General features: G+C 41.0%; 1 protein-coding gene across 3 annotated transcripts in view; it reads right to left on the bottom strand.

The window, feature by feature from the left end:
* Positions 1–26663, bottom strand: part of USP6NL (USP6 N-terminal like) — a 243202-nt gene that overhangs the window by 50440 nt on the left and 166099 nt on the right. For all 3 annotated transcript variants that reach the window (XM_077471856.1, XM_077471857.1, XM_077471855.1), the window contains 5 exons: positions 23152–23200; positions 12757–12877; positions 9108–9202; positions 7108–7173; positions 1022–1121 (listed from right to left, as the gene is read on the bottom strand). In XM_077471856.1, the coding sequence (XP_077327982.1) occupies positions 1022–1121; positions 7108–7173; positions 9108–9202; positions 12757–12877; positions 23152–23200 (431 nt within the window). The remainder of the gene's footprint in view (positions 1–1021; positions 1122–7107; positions 7174–9107; positions 9203–12756; positions 12878–23151; positions 23201–26663) is intronic.

The raw sequence follows: 26663 nt of genomic DNA on the forward strand, positions 1-26663 counted from the left end.
AACTGCACAATGTGCTATGCACTGCCAATCTTGTCAGCAAATGTCAGTAACCAGTGTAAATAAACCCTGTCCTACCCTAGCCATAAAACTGGACCTTTAGAGGTTCAAGCTTCACCCATCATTGTGTGGATACCCCCAAAGGGGTCTTCAGGGTCTGGTTACTATAGAAATGGACCATGGTCCTGGACCTGTAAAACACCCTGTGGCTCACTACACACCATGCACTACGTGTCAAGGTGAGTGCCTAATGCAGAATCCAGTGCTTAAAGCAAACACCGAAACCCCATTTAATGAGACTGGTGTATAGTCCCAAGAAAGACATTAAGAATAACAGAGCCAGAAAAATGATTTATAACCCAGTAAGCATTTAAATTTTGATAAAAGTTTTTGAATTTTAAAAAAGGAAAGACATTTCTCCAGAGGTGAACAGGCCCATCAACTAAGGACACTGTCAAAAACTTGGGAGTCTCACGGAGTGGGCATGGTGTGGTCTGAGGAAGGCCCCATCTTTTTTTTTTTTCCCAGTGTCCAGTTAACGGAATATTATTAGACTGTATAAGTACTATAAAATCAGGAGGTCTGGGTGTGCAGTTGGCTCCAAACAAGTTATTTGGATGCTTTCCCACTAAAATGAGGTATAACCCCTTATTTTTGGTGGGCCGTTCAATGCTCGTTGGTGTTACGTCACACTTTCCCAGGCTAAAAAAAATTCTCTATATGTCTATCAAAAGCTTTTGTAAACCATTTTAGTAATCTTATTTTAAGACTAGTAATAATATCCATATTATCTGTATGAGGTTATGTTTCGCTTACTAAGATACTGTTTAAGGTTTTCTTGCAAAGTTTTTGGTAACACATTACTGATCACCTTATCAAATTAGTTCATTTATAAAAAAAACTGTGCTTCATGTAATTTATATACGGAGTCTGAACTTGTCTAAAACTGTCTGAACTTGTCTATACTATTCAATAAATATTTCCAATCTTTTTTACTGGATGATAAAAACATAAAAATGCTTACTTTTATGAAGTTTCAAAACTGTATAAGACATTGCAGTGAGGATCCGGTCACCTTCCAGTATGTATACATCCCATATTCTTAGATTTAATGTGAAAGGAGTCTGCAGAATAGAAAGACCATTAGCTAAATATATTTTACAACCTTAATGTACCTGCACAAAAATATAAACCTTGAACATCTTGTAATTGCAGTCAGACTAGAAACAAAGAAAGGGAAATCTGACTAAAGTCAGAAATTAGGATCATCTTAAAAGGTCTCAAAGAAGGAAAGATCTAGGAAGAATTAAGCTGGCCATAGACTAATTATTATTTTTTTAGGTTAAGCCACAGGGATGAAAAAAAAAAAAAAAAAAACTGATTGCTCCATCCACACAATCGAGGTGCTGGGAGAGGGAGACAAATGCTGTCCATCAAAAAGTCCATCTCTATTGTAGAGCACTGTTGGGAATAGGGGGTGGAGGAGAGTGTTGTTACCCTCTGGATCTCAGCTTAAAAAGCAGATTACCAGAACAGAATCTTGCAGGTAGTAATTGAGTTAGTAAAATAAAAGATAAACAAGGGAATCCATAAAGAGTGTTTATGAAAATCTTTAGAATTCTGTCCTGTCTCCGCATGACAAACGTCAATGCTTGCCTTGAATTCAAGTACCATGCCGTAGATCCATTTTTATAGAAGTGGTACTCTTAGTGCTATCTGAATCTGTTGCTTTTTTAATTGGGTGCAGGCTTTTTAAAAAGGGCTATATCCCCAGAAAAGTGATGCAAAAAACATTTTTTAAGTCCTCAGAAAAGTGTTTATTGCTGTAAAACTTTCAGGATAAATTACACCTATAGCTAGGTCAGTGCAGTGATTTGAAGTTTATTTACAAAATTGTGAAAATATAGTGGGTAAAAAAAAAAGTATTGAACAGGACACCATTTGTTTAGGTAAATATATATTTTAAAGATGCCAACAACATGAAATTTTCACCACATGTCAGTAACAAACCATGCAATCCATACATATAGTGAAACCCAAACAAATAAGTTCAGAAATGAAGATATGTATAATAAAATAGAATGAAACAGGGAAAATCTATTGAACACATGAAGAAAGGTAGGTGCAAAAAAACATTGAAAGCCAAGGCACCAGCTGAAATCTATCAGTAATTAAAAAGCAATCCTGCCCCTTTTGTCAGTGCAAATTAATATCAGCTGGTTCAGTCTCAAATGATGGCCTATAAAATGGTGTCTCATTACCATAGTGTCCCACGAGAAACATCCCATGATATGTGAAAGCAAAGAGTTCTCGCAAGACCTTTGCAACCTTATTGTTGCAAAACATACTGATGGTATTGGTTACAGAAGGATTTCTAAACTTCTGAATGTTCCAGTGAGCACTGTTGGGGACATTATCCGTAAGTGGAAAGATCATCATTTCACCATAAGCCGGCCACAACCAGGTGCTCCTCTGACAGAGGAGTGAAAATCATTATCAGATGAGTTGTCCAAGAGCCAAGGACCACTTGTGGAGAGCTTAAGAAAGATTTGGAATCAGCAGGTACAATTGTTTCAAAGAAAACCATAAGCAATGCACTCAACCGCCATGGACTGCATGCACGCACACCACGCAAGACTCCAATGCTGAAGAAAAAGCATGTTGAAGCAAAGTTTGCTGCACAACATTTAGACAAGCCTGTGAAATTCTGGGGGTATAAAGTCTGGTAAGATGAAACCAAACTAACTCTTTGGATGCCATATTATGCACCATGTTTGGAGGTCAATTGGCACTGCACATCACCCCCAAAACACCCCAATGCCAACAGTGAAGTTTGGAGGTGGGAACACCATGGTGTGGGGCTGTTTTTGAGCATATGATAATGGCAAACTTCATATTATTAACCACTTTAATACAGGGCATTTTCACCCCCTTCCTGCCCAAGCCAATTTTCAGTTTTCAGTGCTGTCAAAATTTGAACAACAACTGCGCGGTCATGCAACACTGTACCCATATGAAATTTGTATACTGTTTCCCCACAAATAGAGCTTTCTTTTGGTAGTATTTGATCATCTCTGTGGTTTTTATTTTTTGCGCTATAAAAAGAGCAGCAACAAATTTGAAAGAAAACATTTTTTTGTATTGCTTTTTGCTATAATAAATATCCCAATTTAAAAAAAAATACATTTAATTTTCCTCAGTTTAGGCCGATATGTATTCTTCTACATATTTTTGGTAAAAAAAATTGCAATAAGTGTATATTGATTGGTTTGCGCAAAAGTTATAGTGTCTACAAAATAGTGGATAGTTTTATGGTATTTTTTTTTTTTTTTTACTAGTAATGGCGGTGATCTGCGATTTTTATCATGACTGCGACATTGCGGCGGACATATGGGACACTTTTGACATCATTTTGGGACCATTGTCATTTATACAGCAATCGGTGCTATACAAATGCATTGATTACTGTATAAATGTCACTGTCAGGGAAGGAGTTAACACTAGGGGGCGATCTAGGGGTTAACTGTTTTACCTAGGTGGCAATTCTAACTGTAGGGGGAGGAGACTCACAGGGGGAGGAGACTCACAGGGGGAGGAGACTCACAGGGGGAGGAGACTCACAGGGGGAGGAGACTCACAGGGGGAGGAGACTCACAGGGGGAGGAGACTGATCAGTGTTCCTCTGTACTGGGACCTGACAGGACATGGATTTGTGCGTTTACACACACAGATCCATGATCCTGCTCTATTAAGGGGCAATCGCAGGTGCCCCGGTGGACATCGCAGCAGCTGGGCACGTGCATTCGCACCCGAGTAACGTGGCGGGGGCATGCACGCATGCCCCCCCAGGACGTCATATGACACACCCAGGATGGGAGATCCCTCCTGCGGACGTCATATGATAATGGGGAGGATGGAAAAATGTACCAAGACATTCTGGGCACGTGCATTCGCACCCGACTAACGTGGCGGGGGCATGCACGCACGCATGCCCCCCCCAGGAAGTCATATGACTCACACCCAGGATGGGAGATCCCTCCTGCGGACATCATATGATAATGGGGAGGATGGAAAAATGTACCAAGACATTCTCTATAAAAAAAAAAAATCTGCTGCCATATACCAGAATGATGAGGATTAAACGAGGGTGGACATTTCAGAAAGACAATGACCCCAAATACAAAGCTGAGGAAATTCTTAATTTGTTTCAAAGAAAGAAAATAAAGCTGCTAGAAAGGCCCAGCCAATCACCTGACTTGAATAGAAAATCTATGGAAAGAACTAACAGATCAGAGTTCATAGAAGAGGCCCACGGAACCTTAAAGGTGTTGTAAAGCTTAGTTTATTTTCTAAATAGGTTCCTTTAAGCTAGAGCATTGTTGGTTCACTTACCTTTTCCTTCGATTTCCCTTCTAAATGTTTTTTTTCTTTGTCTGAATTTCTCACTTCCTGTTTCTCCTCAGTAAACTTCACACCATCATCTGAGCGGTGTTTAGTCAGCCAGAACAGCTTACTGAGCAGCTTACTGAGGAGGAACAGGAAATTCAGACAATGAAAACAAAGAAAACTAAGAAAAAAAACATTTAGAAGGGAAATCGAAGGAAAAGGTAAGTGAACCAACAATGCACTAGCTTAAAGGGGTTGTAAAGGTAAAAGTTTTCACCTTAATGCATTCTATGCATTAAGGTGAAAAAACATCTGACAATACTGGCCCCCCCAGCCCCCCCGTTATACTTACCTGACCCCTCGAAAGTCCTGCGCTCATCCCAGACATCCTCTTCACCGATCAGCCTGGCCGCTGATTGGTTACAGTGGATGGATTGAAAGCAGCGCAGCCATTAGCTCGCGCTGCTGTCAATCACATCCAATGACGCGGCGCCAGGGGCAGGGCCAATTGATACAGCGATCGGCTATAGCCGCATGCTATATCACGGGAGCGCGCCCGTAAGCACTCTACATCATGCGAGGGAGCTTGCGTGAAGTTGTGGAGTCCTTGCAGGAGGGAGCCGAGAAAGCTGCTGAGTGACCCCAGAAGACCAGGTTCGGGGCCACTCTGTGCAAAACGAGCTGCACAGTGAAGGTAAGTATAACATGTTTGTTATTTAAAAAAAAAAAAAAAAAAAATTCCTTTACATCCCCTTTAAAGGAATCTATTTAGAAAATAAAAAACAAACCTTTACAACCCCAAGATTTGAAGTGTGGAAGAATAGGCCAAAATTACACCTGAGCAATGCATGCGGATAGTTTCTCCATGCAGGAGGTGTCTTAAAGCTGCCATTACCAACAAAGGATTAGTGCGTTTAACACTTTTTCCTTGCGTTATTCCATTTTATTACACATTACTTCATTTCTAAACTTATTTGTTTTGGTTTCTTTGTATGTATGGATTGCATGTGTTGTTACTGACACGTGATGCAAATTTCAGGTCAATAGCACCTTTAGAAATATATTTACCTAGAAAAATGGTGACGTGTTTAATATTTATTTTACCAGATGTATGTGAATATTGTAATATCCATAGGTCTACTCTATAAAGAATAAGAATGGTAAAGGACGTGGGTAGATCTACTTTAGGAGGATTGGGAAAATAGATACTTCCAGGCTTGTCCAGCACATAAATGCTCAGTTTTAGCATATGGGAAACTGTCAGATTTTAGTTCTGATGAGGTGCAGTGAAGAGGCAGTGCAAGGCATATTTCAGAGCATCACCCTGTTTACGTTTATCTTTTGTTTAACTTTATTTGCATTGCGTTTGGAGCACATAGAAAAAAAATAGGTTTTCTATGAGAGAGCAGCATTTATCCAGTGTTCAAATGCCATGTGTGAGTAAACCTGAATAACCATCACTTGTGCCAAGCAGCACAACCAACATTTGGCTAGCCTGGGACCTTCATCTTCTATGAAGAATGCTTAAAGCTGAGTACACATGTAGAGTTGTTTTTTTAGTTCAACCAGCGGTTTAAGGAAAAAAACAAAAAAATTGACAGATCCCTGCATCAACATTCCAATGTTTGCTGCAGGGATCTTCCCCCTCATCAGAATACATAGATCAGCTCTTGCAGCCATTGACTGCAAGCCCTGATCAAATTCCATTTTTTCCAGCATGACCATTCAACAGAAGCCTTCTGTTGAACAGACAGCAGTACACCTGTAACAAAAATGTGTCAAGTTCTTGCTGTACTGGGCTTAATGTTGGAATGTCCAAAATGAAATGGACCTGAATGGATTCTACCCTAGCTTATCAGTTCCCAGTTGTAGCAGAAATCTGAATCTGATAAAGAGATGCAGACGTCTGTACTACTATTTTTTGTTCTACTATATGATCATGTATGTACTTCCATTTCCTGAACTTCCAGCATACAGGTGCACTAGATGTTCTTATTCTTTCTACATTTGTGGAAGTGGCAGTGCAACACGCCGCGATAGCGGCGTTTTGCCAGCGGTATTGCACCGCTGCCCCATTGATTTCAATGGGGAGCAGCAGTGGAGGAGCGGTAAACACACCACTCCTTCCCCGCTCCAAACAAGCTGCTGGCAGGACTTTTCCTGTCGTCCTGCCAGCGCACCACTCCAGTACGAAAGCCCTCTGGCTTTCACACTGGAGACAATGGTGCAGCAGTTTGAGGGCGGATTGCAGGCGCTATTTCTAACACTATAGCGCCTGCAAAATGCTCACGGTGTGAAAGGGGTGTTAGAGTGGCCTAAACTAAAAGAATGAATATTGCTCATGTTCAGAGATAACACTTTTCTCAAAGAAAATAAGCTGTAATTACATAGTCAGGTTGAAAAAAGACCAAGTCCATCTAGTTCAACCATTAAAATATATATATATATATTATATATATATATATATATATATATATATATATATATATATATATATATATATATATATAAATATAAATACAATCCCATATATCCACAGTTGATCCAGAGGAAGGCGAAAAAACCCAGAAGAACAGGATCCAATTTGGTACAGCATGGGAAAAAATCCAGGCCTTTCTTAAAGCAATCTACTGAGCTGGTCTGAACCATAATAAACTGCATACAGATACATTAGAATATAGATAAGCACAACTTAGCTGCTATTAACTGTTTTTATGTTCTCACCCGGTCCAGGAAGCACTGGAAAAACCATTTCATAGTATACAGACTGGTGTACAGTTCCTGAGTTTCCTGAAGTATAAACAACATTACATTCATTACTACAAAATGTAATTTTATATAATATATATATATATGCGTATATAAAAAGTATTACTAAGGTTCCATTACTTGGCAATTGCTTCAAATACTATCCAACTGGTTATCAGAAAGAGTGGTATAAATTCAGCAAAGAATTGTAATTTTGAGAGGTTTTCACATGCATTTTTTTTTTACCATATACATAGATTTGCAAATTCTCCCTCTAGTAGCTTTATTGATGTCAGGAAAATTCAATAATCCAAATAAACAGTCGGTTTTCAAACAGTCTTATTAGACTACTGAATTGTACTGAAAAGGAGGAGCAATTAAAACTATTACTTGCTCTATCAGGCAAAAATATTTAGCCATACCATATGTTAAAAGCTGACACAGCTACTTCAATGGACACAACAACCATTATAACATTCACATCTGTATCACATTTGCATGCTAATATTAGGACACCTACTGTCCAGTGATCCAGCGCTGTCCTCACCTGAGCTGGTGGGTCCAGGTACCTGCATGTTTACTTTGGGAAGTTGGCTGTGCCTACTTGTGGCTTTACAGGTGGCTTCTCATTGTGCATGAGTGAGCCGCACTGTGCTTTGTGGACAGTACCACAGCTTTCTGGGACCTGTGACATTTTCCAGAAGGCTGCGGGGGAAAGAGGGGGGGAAGCTGCGGTGATCTGACCGGAAACATAAATGGGTACCTGTCAAAACCAGTTAGCCTTTGGGTGAAGGTCAGCTTTAACTTTATAAAGATAATGTATTCCCTTTAAAGCATGTTTTTTAATGCAATAACTAATGATAATCATTATATGGTGGACACAGAGTTTGTGCAGATGCACAGCTATGTAATCATCTCTTGCTGGAGCCTCCCCAAAAGCTGATACCCCAAACATGTGAGGCAGAGAGCAGGGGAGGAGCCCTCACCCCACATGCTGAAGCCATCCCTCAATCTGATGAAAATAGTCATGTTGGGTGGCTTCCAGCTAGACAAGGAAAAGTTGAAAGGCTTCCTCCCAGGGTACTAGGGGCATATGCAATGGGAGTGGAAACACAGCAGTCAGAGGATTGAATGTGATTGTGTTGCCCCAGGCAAGAGGGAAGCCCAGGGCAGCAGCAGGATCAACTAGGTATTAACCTGACCAATGATGAAAAGCTTCTGCTATATGGTACAGATAATACTTGTAAAGGCAAAAGACACTGAGGTTTTTGGGTTTAATGACCATTTATCCTTTTGTTAGAACAGACAGTGTTCAATTTTGGTTCAGAACTGATAAGATCTGCGGGCACAGCAAGGTTAATTATGGTAAACCCTACAGTGACACTAAATATCCTTATTTTCCAAAAAAACATTATGTACACATGCATTAACTAATGGCCCTGTAATATACTTTTCATGATGATTCTGGTATTTTCTGCCTTCATGTATTTGTCTTCCGTGAGCTATCAAACTTCCATTTGTTTGGAACAGGCAAGTGCACATTAGCTGTGATCACGAGCACGGCTCACTTCACTACAGTACCACAGTGCATAGTCCCTAGCACTTCTCGGGAGCAGGCAAGAGAGGGTGGCTACATTCCTACATACAACAGAGAATTAACACATCCACCCTAACAGGTAGTCTGATCACAGCCGCTAAAATAATTTTGAGATTTGACAGACGTAAGGAGCAATAGAAAGTACTTTTTCTGAGATACATCCTTTTTTGTCAGAATTTGTCACTGTAAACCTCAACTTCCCAGCCCCCTCTTCATAGCAGAGAAAAAATTCAGTTTTACAGTTTTCAGACAAGAGCAAGTAAATTGTAAGCAGCATGTTATAATATGTGAGTGAAAACATGAAACAAATATAAAGTGGGTGCTATACCCAACTGTCTGCAACAGTGTAATTCTACTTGAAGGCAAAGTTTCTACTTACAAAGTGCTGTTTAAGTTTCGGCATATATTTTTTTACAATTTTGTCATGATGTTCCTGGAATCTGAGAAGCTTTGGAAAGCCAGGGATGAAAAACCCTAAAACAACAACAAAAAAAATTAAATATTTCAAAGGCACAATAATAAAGAACCAAAGTCCCTCAGGGCTTATGTTAACAGTGATTCAAGGTGCTTTACATTTGCATCATCCCGTTGAACTGAAGGTTTAATAGAGGGGGGGAGAGAGACTTAAGAGGAAGCACGGAACATCCATGCAGGACCACCAACAACTGGGACAGGCTTTCTAGAAACCCTGATTGTTAGTTTCAACCAAAAGCAGCTCATCAGAAGGCTCTGGGGCCAAACACAGACACATGATTGTCAGCCAATCTGGCTATAATGGGCCAAAAGCCAGTGTGTCATTTTAAGAACACCCTTGGAAGGTGCCAAGACAGGAAACAGCACAGGGTGATGATCTATGGAACTATACATTTAAGAAAAATGCTGGGCAGTACCTTGTACTGGTAAAAGTGAAACTTCAAGGACAGATGTTTGGGAACGGACATTGCTAACTTATTCTTAAAGTTTCCGACTGTGAGGCTATGATCAGAATCCTGGTTTTACCCACCTAATGGTCGCTAACCCAGATGTATGCAGGATGGTAGATTAAGTGAAACTTTGAGGGCACTTTTCTTTGGATGATTTAGGAATGCCCGAAGGTTAGGCCTCTGTGGTCTCAGGTGATTGAACTTATAGCTAACAGCATTGGCTTCCAAAACACATATAACTCTTATGTTTGCTAGGTGTCATTGATCATGAGCAAATGAGCAACACTACAAAATTGTTTATTAGACATTTTTTTTTTTTGTGTGCACAAGCTCATGGTCAGGAGATGGATATATGCAGACATTCATAGCCCTTGTACACACAGTCGGAGATTCCGTCGGAATGTGTCTGATCGGAGCGTTTTGTCGGATATTCCGACTGTCTGTGGTCTGCATCGGACTGTTTCCGTCAGACTATCCGGCGGACCAACTTTTCCAACTTGCCGGAAATATTTTCCGACAAAATGCTCCGATCGGACATACTCCGATCATGTGTAGAGAATTCCGATCGGACAAAGTGCCACGCATGCTCAGATCAATTTCCTACACCAAAGCTATTGGCTACTAGTCCCGTCGTAACGAAATAACGCCATCACGTCGGATTTTCTGACAACTTTGTCCAACCGTGTGTATACAACAGTTTCAGACAAAATCCAACGAATTTGGTTGTCGGAATCTCCGACCGTGTGTACAAGGGCTTACACTTCCTATGTGGAAGCAACTGGTTAATGCAGACCTTCCCCGTTTTAAAATGACATATGAGGCCCTGCAAGGCCCATAAAAATGTACTAAAATATGGTTCCATTGGGAGGACTCGCCAGCTAGAGGAGGCTCCAGGAGGTTGAATGATTTAAGGTGGGGTGGAATGTAGGGAGGGTACTGAGGTTTGAGGATCCCCTACACATGGTGCATAGGACTTCTACCGCACTCCAGTGGTTTAAGAGTTTGACAAGTTTTATTTGCCGTTTTATTTTTGGTATTCATCTCTATCAAAAAAACAGAAAATCTTTTGCTGGACAATGGCCTGTATACGGGTTAATTGTATGATTTACTGGTTCTATATGCTTTGTCATACATGCCGGGAATTGCTATGTGTTTATTTTTTATGTATTCATGTGTTATATGCTGCCTGTGGCTCTGTCCTGTAATTACTTACAATTGCTTTTTGCAGTCTTAAAAAACAAACAAAAAAAAAAACTTTATTTCCAAGTAGAAATTGAAGCATTGACCGAATGCTTCCTCCTTGCTCCTTTTGCATGTATGGCTATAGAAAACTTTTTAAATAAGTACCTATTCTGTCTTAAATCCAGTAGTTCACACTCGTTCTGTTTTGCGCAGCCTCAGCACTTCGCCAAACTTCATAGCAATGAGGCAGTCACTAGAGGGCGGTCTGCTGATAGAATGAGGGGAGGGAGGAAACCACAGGAATAAGACAGTCTGTGTTGAGGAAGGAGAATGAGGAAAGCAGATGAGCTGACAGGACAAACTATGCTGCTGGGGAGGCACAAAAGCAAAAAGTTAAACCTACAAAGAGTGGCTTATTTTCCTGATTTCGTTCTCCCTTTGCAGCACTGTGAATCCTGGCATCCTACAGCTCCTGCACCTTCCCCTCTTGCTGAGCCAAGACATGCAGTCATGGCTGGTGCTACACACAGAATTGCAGAAAGTGACCGTTTTTGAACCTTATGAGAGAGGGAAGAATTTTCAATGACAAAGTGATTGCTCTGGGCTCCAGCAAAAAGAAACAGAAGCAATGCTGGAGACAATTTACAACACCCCCTACTTTTGCTGCCATAATAATTATTATTGTAGAATGTACAGTATGCTCATTGCTAGACAACATTAATTAGTATCAAGTTATGAGTAAAGTTGTGCTTTAAGATTCTGGTGGCATGCTTGTTGTTCAAGGTCAGCGACTCATTAGGAAGTAAAGCCAGGCTCAGGATCACGATAGAACACATCTTTAAAATAAAGTCAGGGTTGGCAGTCCTCTTATATTATCCTCACAGGTTCCCTCGATAACGTCACAACAGAAGAGTTACATTCACCAATGCAATGAAAAACTGAACTGTATTCAGGAAACAGAGCTTTTATCTGATCCACATTTACACTAGCAAAGACATGATGAGAATGAGTTCTCATGCACCACTGGTGATAGAAATAGTCCAACATTTCAGCTGGAAAATGCCTATGACAGTAAATAAAATAAAAAAAATAAGAAAAAAGCATTTGGAGAAAAACATGAGAGTGGATCCTTGGCTGCCATGGGAATGAAATAAAAATAGGGAAAACTGACAGTTTTCTTAGCTACCATTGTAAACCAAGGGGTGTCCAACCTTTTAACCTTCCTGGGCCACATTGATGGAAGGAATTGTCTTGGACCACACATAAAATACACACTAAAAATAAGGATAGCTGATGAGCAGAAAGTCAGGCAGATCACACGTTAATGATCACTAATATACATAATGTACACATCTGAGTAATAACACTTCATTTTTTTTGTAATTTGTATTATAAAAGTAAAAGAGGCCAACATAAAGCTAGTGCGATATTTAAAACTGTTTTTGATAAACAAATGTATCAATATCTGGTTCAATGAATGTAGTAGCAATTCTCAATGAACTCTCCTCTCCGGGTGCTCATCAGATATTTTGGTTCTAATTTTGGCCTTTGAGCGCTTCATCCTTGAAAATGGTTGCTCACCAATAGAGGTTTTGCCGAAAACTGATGACTTGAATAAGGCATGATTATGAAGAGTGGGAAATTATTTTGGGGAATATAAAACATGTAAAAGTGCAGCAAAGACACTGTAAAAAAAAAAATTTGGCCACATGTTCGCCAAGTTTAAACCTAGTAAGTTTATGATTTTGTGTTGGGCCATTTTCACTTATCCTCTGTTTTGGACCACAGGTTGGACACCCCTGTTGTAAACCATAAAAAATCTGCCCATTACACCCCTAGCTTTCACATTAAAAATATAAATTCGTAACCCTAAAAATAGATTTGTAACAGTGTAACGCAAACAAGGAATTAAAGTCCATTTACCGTGCATGGCATGTCTAGAGTCCGAGAAAAGCCGCACAAGAGCCCAAAACGCATCTTCTTCATTCATATACATAAGGAGCAGAGCAGTTATCTGGCTCATCCCTTGACAGTAGCCAACCTCCTGCACAATGACATCAATCATCATAAAAACAGATACATGAAGAATGAGAGAATTTACAGCATATATCACCTTACAGGAATGGGATGTCATGTTGCCCAACTACTGCTCATAAGGACCAAAAACACCAAACCTTGATATCTCTAGATGGAATTCAGAATATCTAAGTACAGTATATAATCCTTTATCATTTTCTTGATTTTGGTCAAAAGAGCTGCTTGCCTACTTGCCTATGTTAAAATCTACATTTTTTTTTTACAAGAAAATTACTCAGAACCCCAAACATGATATATTTTCTGAAAGCAGAGTCCCTGTAGAATAAAATGGTGGCGTTTGCAATTTTTTATGTCGAATGATTATTGGCATCAGTTTATCAAATGTCAATTTTCAGGAAAAGATACACACACACAAATAGGTATATAGAGAACAGAAATTAAAAATATGGAAAGATTCATGAATTTGTACGTCATCCTTGCGCAACTGTAGTATATGTCCTGCTGAAGCAATGAGAGCTAAACCCAGTAAATTAACAACATCTAAACACAGGAAAAATAGGATTTTTATTACAGCTTACCTGTAAAATCCTTTTCTTGCAGTACATTATGGGACACAGAGCCTTAATTACTTAACGGGTTATGAGCCACCTTCAGGTGTTGAAACTGGTATAACCAATCAAGGAAGTTCACTCCCTATATAACCCCTTCTCCTTCCAGGAGCAAATCAGTTTGTGTAGCAAAGCAATATACTTAAATCCCAAAAGAGGGGAGGCACATCTGTGTCCCATGATGTACTCCAAGAAAAGGATTTTACAGATAATATGTAATAAAAATCCTATTTTCTTTATCGTACATCGTCCCATAGCAATGCTACTTGAGGGGAGGGAGAAACAACCCGCAGGGTACCCACAGACTTGAGTACTTATATTGCTGCCTGCAGTGCACTGCGCCCAAAGGAGATATCCTCATACCCCCTTACATCCAGCTGATAAAAACATTTAGTGAATGTATGCACTGAAGGCCAAGTTGCGGCCTTACAGATCTGAGCCATGGAGGCCTGATGACGCACTGCCCAAGAAGCACTAACCGCCCTGGTAGAGTGTGCCTTAACTTGAAAAAGGGGGAATCTTATCCCTTAAATTATAAGCTTGAATTATAAAACTTGCCGAATCCACTTAGCGACAGTGGATCTCGAAGCTGCCTGTCCTTTCTTAGAACCCTCTGGCAGAATAAATAAGACATCAGTCTTACGAATCTGAGCAGTTGCCTTTAAATAGATTTTCACTGCTCTCACCACATCAAAACAATGTCATGATTTTCCTTGCCTGGAACATGGTTTTTGAAAAAACCGATGTCAGGAAAATATGTTGGTTCAGGTGAAAACCTGAAAATACTTTTGGCAAAAAAGCATAGACGAGGACGTAACACCACTCTGTCCTCATGAATAATCAAATATGGCTCTTTTCAAGAAAGAGCAGCCAATTCTGAAACCCTCCTTGCTGAGGATATAGCAACCAAAAAATACCAGCTTCCTTGTCAGAAGGACTAATGCTGTGTACACACGATCAGACTTTCCAGCAGACTTGATCTGGCGGGCCAGAATCTGTCGGACAATTCGATCGCGTGGGCTCCGTCTGACTTTTTCTTCCCAAAAGTCAGACGGATCTAGAAATAGAACGTGTTTTTAAATCTTGGTCCGCCAGACCAAGTTCCTATCGGGAAGCCTGTTAGTCTGTATACTGGTCCAACGGACCAAATACGACGCACGGGCAGCTACAGCACCTGCCTGTGAGAATGTTTCCAGTGCGATCGTATCGCGCTGGTTCTCAGCTACACTGTACACCAGGCCCTTAGGTCTGGTATGGATTTTAAGGGGAACCCATTACGCCGAAAAAACGGCGTGGGGTCCACCCAAAATCCATACCAGACCCTTATCCGAGCACGCAGCATGGCCGGTCAGGAAAGGGGGTGGCGACGAGCGAGCGCCCTTCCCCTCCGGAACCATACCAGGCCGCATGCCCTCATCATGGGAGGGGGTGGGTGCTTTGGGGAAGGGGGGCACCCTGCGGTCCCCTCCATCCCAATGCACCTTGTCCCCATGTTGATGAGGACAAGGGCCTCTTCCCGACAAGCCTGGGCGCTGTACGATGTACCCCATACTTATTCACATAGGGTGGTGTGCTGGGATCTGGGGGTCCCCTTATTAAAAGGGGGCTCCAGGATTCTGATAAGCCCCCCGCCTGCAGACCCCGACAACCAATGGCCAGGGTTGTCAGGAAGAGGCCCTTGTCCTCATCAACATGGGTGCTTTGGGGTGGGGGGGCGTGCTTGGATAAGGGTCTGGTATGGAATTTGGGGGGACCCCACGCCCTTTTTTCGGCGTAGGGGGTTCCCCTTAAAATCCATACCAGGCGACAGGGCTCGCAAGGTGTCAATCTGGCCAATGAAAGCTACAAGATTGACTTCCCTTTCTAGTCCCATCGTACCTGGAGTCTCGTTCAAAATGAACAGACGGGCAAGTCCGTTCATTTTGAAATTCCATCGGACCTCCGCCGATAGTCCGTCGGGAAGACCGTCGGACCTAGTCTGACGAAAATCCGGTCCTGTGTACGCAGCATAAGGGAATATGCTGTATCGATTCAAATGGCTGTTTTTGCAACACTGACAAAACAAAAATTCAAGTCTCGAGGGCTTAAAGGTGCTTTAACTGGCAGATTAATCCGAATCACCCCTTGCATAAAAAACCCCAGACTAAAGAATGCTTAGCAAGCGATCTTTGAAAAAATTCACGGGCAGCGTAGTAAAACCCTTAAAGACTGGGTCCCTTTTAATAGGAGTTCCACTCCATTCAACCTGTATAGTACCTCTCCGGAGCAACTTTAGGTAATGTGACGCAAGAGAAGCGTTACAGGCAAAACCTTGTTCTTCTATGCGAGGCCCGGGTACCACCCTGTTGCCTCAGTGGCGCGGATGGATCCGGTTGTGGAGGTTTTTTAAATCCAGCATGGATCCCTCCTGGAGCTCCTCAGAGCACATCTTCACTTGTGACCAGCACCTTAGACACTGGTGAAAAAAACTGATGTGCTCCTGGGAGGAGGAGGGGTTATATAGGGAGTGATTTCCTTGATTGGGTATACCATTGTCAACACCTGAAGGTGGCCCATAACCCATTATTTAAGGCTCTGTGTCCCATGATGCACGATAAAGAAAAAGCAATATGGCATACATAAGAGCTGTTTATGCTTCCCAGATTATGTCTCCTGTGTTTAGTTTTCTAAACGCAGGAGTGCAAATATGAATTCAGCCTTTAGATTAGTAGGTCAATAACAAGGCAATTCAAACCGAACATGTGATAAAGCAATATACAAAGTTAACCATGAAAACGTCAAAACAAAACCATCAGTTTCCAAACAAAGGCAGCTTAAAGTGACATTAACCACTTGCTTACTGGGCACTTAAACACCCTTCCTGCCCAGACCAATTTTCAGCTTTCGGTGCTCTCACACTTTGAATGACAATTACTCAGTCATGCAACACTGTACCCAAATGAATTTTTTGTCCTTTTTTTCCCACAAATAGAGATTTCTTTTGGTGGTATTTGATCACCTCTGGGGTTTTTATTTTTTGCGCTATACACAAAAAAAGACTGAAAATTTTGAAAAAAAAACGCATATTTCTTTGTTTCTGTGACAAAAGTATGCAAATTATTAATTTTTCTTCATAAATTTTGGCCACAATTTATACCGCTACATGTCTTTGGTAAAAATAACCCAAATTAGTGGATATTATTTGGTCTTTGTGAAAGTTAGAGAGTCTACAAGCTGTGGTGCGAATCGCACAAAATTGATCACATCTGATGTACTGGTGGCCTATCTCGCTTCTTGTGACCCGAACAAGCCAGCAAAGTACAAATACCCCCCAAATGACCCCTTTTTGGAAAGCAGACATTCCAAGGTATTTAGTAAGAGGCATGGTGAGCTTTTTGATGTTGTCATTTTTTTCCCACAATTCTTTGCAAAATTAAGATTTTTCATTTTTTTTTATTTTTTTCTACAAAATTGTCATTGTAATAGGTTATTTCTCTCACGTGGCATGTGTATACCACAAATGACACCCCCAAAAATATTCTGCTACTCCTCCTGAGTATTACAATACCACATGTATGGGACTTTTTCACAGCCTGGCTACATAGAGAGGCCCAACATGCAGGGAGCACCGTCACATGTTCTAGGAGCATAAATTACACATCTAACTTGTTGACTACCTATTACACTTTTGAAGGCCCTGGAGCACCAGGACAAATGACACGTGACACTGATGACCCTGATACGTGGCAATGGTGGCACTTATACGTGGCACTGTTGACAGGTGGCACTTATACGTGGCACTGTTGACAGGTGGCACTAATACGTGGCACTAATACCTGGCACCGATGACAGATGGCACTGATAAGTGGCATTGATGACACGTGACACTGACAACAGATGGCACGTGACACTTACAGGTGGCACTGATGACAAATGGCACTGATACGTGGCACTGGGGACAGATAGCACTAACAGGTGGCACTGGGGACAAATGGCACTGACAACAGGTGGCACTGGGGTGGATGGCACTGGGGGAGCATGGAACTTTTTTTAATTTATTTTTTATTTTCACACTTACGGCCGCTGCAGCCGTTCATCTCTCCCCTCTCACACGCTGTCTGTGTGAGGAGGGAGAGCGGCGCTGAGAGATGATCTCATATGTTTACATATGAGATCATCTCACATTGGACACGACAATCGCGCTGTAAACGGCCGCTGCGATTGCCTGTTTACAGCGATCTGTGTTTGCCCGTCTCCGGGGGACACGGCAAACACAAAACTTCCCAGATACGCGCCCGCGGCGGCGCGCATTGCAGAAGTAAACACCAGGACATCCAGGGACGGCCTCCCGGACTAAAGCGCCTGCTCTATAGCCGTCATTCGGCTATAGGGCGGGCGGGAAGAGGTTAAAAAGTTTTTTTTGTTTTCTTTTCTTTAAAATAACAAACATGTCATGCTTGCCTGCCCTGTGCAATGATTTTGCACAGAGCAGCCCAGATTCTCATCTTCTTGTGGCTAGGGCTGGTGCTCCTAGCCCTCCCTCCTGCAAAGTGCCCCCACAGAAAACGGTTTGCTCTTCCCCACCCCCTCGCTCCTCATTGGCTCAGTGATTGACAGCAACAGGAGCCAGTGGTTCCTGCTGCTGTCTCAGCTAATGAGGAAGGAGAGTACCTGGGCCAGGCTCAACTAACAGAAAGATTAAGGTCTACATATAACCTCAGCTGCCTAAATCTCTGGAACCATGATTTAGACAAGCTAACTTTGTAGAAACACTATTACATTCCTTTTGTGGGACTTTAAAACATATAAAAAGCAACAAAAAGGCAGCATTGAGTTAGAAGATTAAGAATTAAAATATGTACAGTCATAATACATGCATTTGTTATATGGCGCTTCAAGAACAGGTCTGTGAAAGCCTTCTAGCAATTAAAAAGCTTTCAATATAATGGGACAATAATGTAGAGTGGCTTTGCTTTAAATAAACAATTACACATCTACAATTACAATCTACAATAGAATATATATCACCTAATTCTATACATTTCAATGCATCCAAGGGCTTCTAACAAAGCTTTGGATTGCTATACAATTTCAGCAATGTTGTCTAGGTCTATATTCAAGATGTATTGCCCTTACAGGAAAAGCTAGTAATTTCCTTCCATTGAAACTGCTAATATCATGATTATTATTATTCAGGATTTATATAGCGCCAACAGTTTGCGCAGCGCTTTACAATATGATGGCAGACAGTACACTTACAATACAAATCAATACAGGAGGGTTAAGAGGGCCCTGCTCGTTAGAGATTGCCTTTGCCATTCATAACAACTCCAAATTATATATGGCCTCCAGGTTCAAGCATCGTCATGCATAAATATGTTGAGTCTACAGGACAGAAGTGAAGGGAAATTTCCCAAATTAAAAAATCATGACAGCAGTTTTCACCCTCTCCTACTCTATCCAAAACATTGAGGCTGCATTCACACCCAAGTAATTTTTTCAGGCAGAAAGTCACACGTTTTTGCCACAATTTTGTACAGGTCAAAAGGTTACCAATGTAAAAAGTAGAAAAACGCATGTAATCTGCCTAAAAAAGAAGCTTGTGTACTTTTTTGAGCTTCAGGGGTTTTGCTTCAGGTGACAAAATGCTCAGATTTGAACAGGTGTCATTGAAATGAATGGGATTTTGCTTGTTGGACGTTTTCCGGGTGGTTTTTATGGCATTTTACAAGCTAAAAATTCTCGGGTATGAATGCAGCCTTAAACATTCTTTAGGCTTAGTTCACATATGTCCTGGAATGGTTTTCTTGTGCTTTTTTACCGATGCAGTTTCATTCACCAATTCAGTTGCAAGTTTTTACAGTGTATGACACTTGAATTCACACCTTATCAGGACTGAAAAACTTACAGGACCAGTTTTAAAAATGGACTGCAGCCAGAGCGGGCCTATGTGACCCGCCTCCATAGAAAGGCAATTTAGTTCACGTCATACAAATCGGATGCGGTTCAAACAGCATCCAATTCGCATATAGGTGAACCAAGATTAAAGTAAACTGTTTCTTAGAATTTGTTGCAATTTTTTTTTTTAACCCGCCAATAACATTGCTAAGAGGCGGTTCACACAGGGGCAACTCATCAAGCGACTTTCAAGTCGCTCCAACTTAGAAAAAGGTTCCTGTACGACTTTTGGGGCGACTTGAGGTGACTTGCATTGACTTCTATACAGAAGTCGTTTTGCAAGTCGCCGCAGTGGTCGCGTCCAGGTCGCCTGAGGCAGTCGCACTGTAAGTCGTGCTGCCTCAGTGTGAACCGGACCTTAGCCCACTGCTTCACAATTATTAGTAACAATGTCAGCCACCTGTGCAAACTCCTTCAGTTGTCTATTGGACTTCCCATCAGCTAGACCTGAAAGACAGCACCAATGGCCAAGGATTGTACAGAGCAGGCTGAGAACATTAATGCTTATTGCAAGGCAGCAGCTTAGTGTTCCCAGCCAGGAACAGAAAGTGCTGTTAATAGAAGGATCTCCAAGAAAGAAAACTTTGCAAAAGATACACAAAAACAGTTTGCTTAAGAAAACTGTATACAGCAAGACATGATGTCAAACAAACTGCAAAATGGATTTTAATGATATTTAAAGTGGATGTAGCATCAGATATAATTTTTCATAGTAAGTGCATAGGAACTAGTCTTTAGCCCTTAGAACTTTTGGTGATCGTTTCTGAAATGTGTACTTTAAAGACTGACTGGCTTTTCTTTTAAATGAAAGCCCTTATTAGCACGGTTTTGAGGTGCCTTACTTACTTATGATATAGGTTCAGGAAGTCTCTCGTTCCTGCCTCCTCCTCCTCACATATTTGCCTCAAAAAAACGTTAACATTTTATTTTGCTTATAAGATGCCGGGCTAGGCCAGGATCACCTTGCAGGGGCCAGTGTAGGTGCATGCACGCCGCAGGTCTCTTGTGCGAGATCTTGCAAAATGCCTCTTGGGATGTGTGAAATTCCAAGAGCAGTTTGAGAGATATTGCACACGCACACGCACTTCACAGTCTACAGAACTGACATGTTTGGATATGTGCACGATCTCCAATAAAGATGGCACAGCTGATGGACAATGCTGGACTCCATGGTCTGGTAAGTTTCCTTTTTTTTTTTATGTTGAGTGAGACAGGTACAAATAAACGTATGGGATTTTTCCTGGGGAAGTTAGGCAGGGTTAAGTTTCTTGTTAAGTTTCTTTTTTGCTTTGCTCAACTCAGATTTAAAAATATTGGAGCATGCAAGGAAAATAAAAATGTGTCTTTGGCTCGTCAAATGAATTAATAATTAGATAGCAATGATTAAAATCACATTTCCTGTTTTAGAAAAAAAAACATTATTTTGTGTTTATTCAAATGTGACAATCCTGTAACAAGACTACCCTCCTAAAACAATAGTTTTTACCTGCTCCACAAGCCCTAAATTACTACACACTACATTTTGGGACATTGTGAACTCACACAGACACTGTAGACATGCAGCCTTTCACGCACTGCCAAAATTACAGAGTTAACAAGCCTGGTTTTGACACTATGCAGAAATTTTGCCAAGAGATTTCTTGCATACACTTAAATACCATCTGGTTGCACAGAGATCTAGCATGTGTAGTGTTCCCTGAGCAGCATGAATTCTCTGTGCATTGTGACCAACATGATAATTACACACAGATGTTCCTGTACAAGATATGGCAAGACTACTGATACTCTCTCAGAAGAAGGGACCTGCAAGGCCTTGGAAAGCCAGGTAGAGTAATCTATATATAGTGGCTTCATGTTGGGCGATTAGAAAAATTATCAGAACCTTACACCCCAACCACCTGTTCGCATTATTCAATATGCGAACAGATTTTCTAGCAAGCACCTTCAGTGGTTCCGTTATAATTTAATGGACGTGAACAGAGCTATCCATCACTGTGCACAATTAGTATTACTGAAATTGTACATTATTCAAATTTAAAAAAGAAAAAAAAAAAGAAAAAAGCAAACTGGATTATAAATCATGGTTCATTTCAGGAGGAGGTCTATGGTCCCTTCATTACAGGACAACTAAAGCTGGTTATACACTACTTGCATGAGAGGCATATTTAGTCTTTACAGATCCAAAGTTATCTGATTATTCACAGGAAGCGGGCCAACTTTCACAACTTGACAAAAACCATTTGGATCAAATCTTAAAGAAAAAAATATGACAGGTGGAAGCTTATTGTCCGATATTGACAAAACACTTTCATTTTATATACTTCCTTAATATAAGATAAATGTTTAACAATACATTATTTTTAAATGTCATAATGTAATAATTCTGTTGTAGGTGGAATCTGGCAAATGGAATGACACAATGGTTTTCTTTTTGACTTGGGGACCCCAGTAGTAACATATCCCCACCATAGTTCTCACCTACCTTGTGTTCACGTTCCTAATGCTACAAGAGTGCTTCTACTTATTCTCTTGCATTTTCCATAAAATAAAATGAATATACAGTGTAATGCAAGACGTGAAAAACTTTGACTGAACTTTTAAAGGACTTTAAGACTGGGTTCCTACATAAGCAGTGGGAACTGAAACTCAGTTTTCATAGTTTTTGAACATGATTGCATCAGTATCAGATCAGGATTTTATCCTGTTCACAACTGAAAGACATGTTCAATTCAGAAGCATTTCCATGAAGTCAATGGGTCTAAATTCGCACCTCAGCTGAACCGCACTGCTCAGAAACTGAGTGCACTGAATCTGCACTCTGGCTGCACCTGACATATGTGAACAGGCACAATATAAAGCAATGTTTTTTTCACGTCATGCAAAATGGATGCGGTTCAAAACGCATCCTATTTGCATATGTGTGAGCCTAGCCTAAATGAGAAGTACACACAAAACTTGTTCGGCTGTACTTCTCCTGTGGATCACAGGAGTGCAGTTCGTTTTGCACTTCTGTGACCCGTTATCAGCAGACAGCGAGCTAAAGTCTGCTGACGTCACAGAGCCAGTGCAGACACGGGTAAGACCACGACATGAGGGTTGGACACCGCCCACCTGCCTGGACCGGCACCTGGCTCCGCGCGCCACGGAGAGCCTGAGCTCCCACCCCCTTCACAGCCCAGCACTCCAGTGAGCAAGGAGGAGGCAGAGCAGAGAGCCGTGACAGACAGTTAACAGCTCTTTGCTCAGGAAACTGTGATAACCAAGCGATCTGTGGTGTTAGATCGCTAGATTCTCAGTGTTAGAGCTGGTGGGGGACAGGTGCAGTTTCAGACCGATGCTACATCCACCTTGGTAAGTATAAATCTTTAAAAACCCCAAACCCCATACTTCCCTTTTAAGCAAAACATTACATAGTACATAAGGCTGAAAAAAAAAAAAAAAGCCGCAAGTCCAACCTATATTCCATTAAGGAGCCAACCCATTTATTTGGAAAAGGAACAAGCTTGAATCTGACTGCCAATTAGACTTCATCATTTTTAAGCAAATTTGAGCTATTAAAGTAGAAAGCAGTAGGTTTAGGTCATACAGTAAAAATTTATAGATTTCAAGTTCAGGTCAGAAAATGAAATAAAGGTGAGTTGATACTGGCAAACAAGACACTACGCTTTAAAACTCAACTTCTCTGATCTAAAGGAAAATACTTAATCTTTTCTTGAGTACCTGCAATACTACTTACCGTGTTGTATAACGAATATGCAGCCAACACATGGAATAAAGCCTGCTGTCTGTAAAGAGATATAAGAAGTTTTAGTTTCTTCAAAGCAATACTTTGGACTATTTGCTTTAAACATGCCTTCTAAATCTGTCATAATCACAGTTTATTTTTGAAAAGCCACTTTCACAGCTCTAATCAACAAGCTAACAAGAGGCAGAAAGAAGAAAAAGCATGTAAAATCAATAGAAGTACTGAGGGTCCTGTTCAATAGTGCTTAGCCTAGAAGACATTCAATGCCAACACTTCTGCTGAAAAGCACTTGAATATGACAAATATCATACAGAAACACATTTATATGGTTCTATCACCAGCTATTATCTTTCCTTTGAAAGTATAGGGAAGAGAGACAAACATTATTGAAATATGAAGACAGATACAAATGACTTTCTTTAGTCCTCATAGTAAAATTAATTATATTTTAAATACACTGTACATCAAAATGAATGTCCAGTTTAAACGGAAATCTAACATCTGGTTTATATATTTTTTTACAGCTTTTCTCAAAACCTATAACCCAATTGTCTCTTAAGCTCCTTTCACACGAAGGGTCCAATCAGGTCGGCATGTCAGTTTTTCAGGCGGACCTGATCACGCACTCAATTCGCCCCTATGGACCGGCAGGTGTAAGAGGAACTATGTCAGTTTGCACCCGCCTACCTCAAGTCTGATCTGGTCCACTTGGAAACAGAGAAAACTGTCAAGGCAGATCGGATCTGTAGAGCAGAGTGGGCATGGGCCATGTCCGCTCTGCATAAACTGAGCAGACAGTCATCCATATGCTCTGATCAGCAGACAGATCCCCTGCTGATTATGACAGAGTATGCCCCCCAAGGGGCCTCACTTCCTAAAGAATGAAGAACAAGCCATTCAAGAAACGTTCATGTGGCCACTCCAGACACCTTTCCTAAGATAGTTGTCAGGTTTTCATGTGATCCTTTTAAGTATGCAAGTCAAGAAACCATAATACATGAGTTCACAGTCTATAATTTACAAAATAGTAAAGCTTGAAGTGCAGCTGGCAAAGCAACAGGTTAATTTTAATGTAGGCCTTTACATAGGCTTATACTTAGCTGCTGTTCATTTCCTTGATGTTCAATCCACCTACAGGAGTGAGGAGAAGCCCTAAACAAGTTCCTGGATCCTGACTTCAATGTGATAGTGCTGGGCGCCCAACAAGTAAATCACCAAGCACCAGTGCAAAAAGGTGGGAAAAGGAGGGTGACTCACAAGCTGCCTATACCCCAAAATATCAGGTATGGGACTTTTCATCTCCAGATGAAGAGAGCGGCAAGGCACTAAAGGAAAGGTGAGCTCAACATAAGCAGCTGAAATACTGGCATAAAAGTGAGCCTGTTTTTCCTTGAATGGGTAAAGCAAAGCATTATAATGAATGCCAACACGCTATTATCTTACGGAGGACAACAGGAACAAAAGCACAAGAACTTTTCTCTATTGGCAGATTTTTAAGGGCAGATGGTCAATGTATTGCTGTATTAGTCTTGCTAAAATTGTAACAGGAGGAAAGGATCCCTTTTTCCCCTCATATGACTGGAAGAGTGTGAAGTCAACATAAGATTTCCACCTTTTTCATTGACTTTAGCTCAGCATTTAATACAATAATTCCTCAGAAACGTATCACTAAATTGAACTCGCTGGGCCTCAACCTGTCCCTCTGTAATTGGATCCTGGACTTTTTAACCGGAAGACATCAGTCAGTTCGCATTGGCTGCAGCACGTCGAGCACTACCACACTGGGCACGGGTGTCCCACAGGGATGTGTGCTCAGTCCACTGCTCTTCACACTGCTGACCTACGACTGTACTGCCAAGTTCAGCTCCAACCATATCATCAAGTTTCCGGATGACAACTGTGGTAGGTCTCATCAGCAACAATGATGAAACGCTCTACAGAGAGGAAGTGGAACTGGTTAAATGGTGTAGTACAAACAACCTGTCCTAAATGTAAACAAAACAAAGGAGATTGTGATTGATTTCAAGAGAAATTCTGTTGATTACTGGCCATTGACAACTTGACTGTGGAGAGCGTAAGCAGTATTAAATTCCTGGGAGTGCACATATCAGAGGATCTTACCTGGACAACTAACATCACGTCACTAACTAAGAAGGCACAACAGCGCCTATATTTTCTCCGCCGCCTTAAAAAAAGCCAGTCTCCCTCCACCCATTCTTACTACATTCTATAGGGGAACCATTGAAAGCGTGCTGACCAGCTGCATCATTGTCTGGTATGGGAACTGCAGTTCTGCTGACCGCAAAACCCTGCAGCGGCTAGTGAAGACGGCAGAAAAGATTATTGGTATCTCTCTCCCCTCCATCCTGGACGTTTTCCATACACGATGCTCCAGCAAAGCTATCCATATTGTGAGGGATCCTACCCATCCCTCTCACAGTCTATTTCAGCTCTTACCATCAGGTAGAAGATACCGGAGTATCAAAACCAGGACTGTGAGAATGCTCAACAGTTTTTTTCTCCCAGGCTGTGAGAGCCCTCAACTCCAATCCTCTTTGAAACCTCTTCTACAACCTATAAATTGTGACCAGGAACGTCTCACGCCCCCCCCCGTTTAATCTTGAATATGCACTAGACACTTTTATAAACACTTGCTGCTTGTTAGAATATTATTCCAAATTCATAATTCGACACTTATAGGTGTTATAATATATTTATGGCAAGCTTGCAAAACATATTTGGTTTTATGATTAATCATAATAAATAGTATGTGTGAATGACCTTGATCAAGTGTTCAGTGAAACATATCCTCATCTGAAGCGGAGTTAGTAATACGTTTCTGAATGTAGCCAATTTGAGCATGACATATATGGTATCTTGGTACAGAATGTCATGAGAAGACAAAAATAGACGTGTCTATGTAGTTAAAGAAATTATACATTGTGGATTATATCTTGTTAAAATAAGTTTAGAGTAGTCTCAGTCATGTTAATACATATTAGTATATAGTTACTTAATGTAAAGTTGTTATCATGTGTTCATATTATGTAAATGTATGGTTATGACATTATATGAACAGCACATTATGTCACGTATGGAGTGTTACATGTGAGCTTGTCAATCAAGCTCCATATGACTCTCTGAGTATCTACTTTTGGATCGCACATTGCAGAAGTTAGCAGATATGAATGTGTGCCATACAAGGTTCTAAATTTGTGAGGTTATGACGTTCACATGTAGCATAAAAGCCGAGAGGTTTCGAGATTGGAGGAGGGCACTCATTGACGGACACATACACGTACCCTCATACTCTCACAGACACACACACACCCTGACATATTCACACAGAGACTGATGACTTGGGACAGCTGAATTCTGCCAGAAGTCTAAGAACGTCATTTCCTGCTTCTTTTTGGAAGACACACACGAGGTCAATATGGACAGAAGGCAGCACCATTGAAACAAAACATGCTTTCATAAGCTCATTACAGCTTTTTAATTAT

The sequence above is a fragment of the Lithobates pipiens genome, unplaced genomic scaffold, assembly GCF_037356315.1.
Source record: "Lithobates pipiens isolate NorthernLeopardFrog02 unplaced genomic scaffold, aLitPip1_a1.2 Scaffold_8, whole genome shotgun sequence".
Lineage (NCBI taxonomy): Eukaryota > Metazoa > Chordata > Amphibia > Anura > Ranidae > Lithobates > Lithobates pipiens.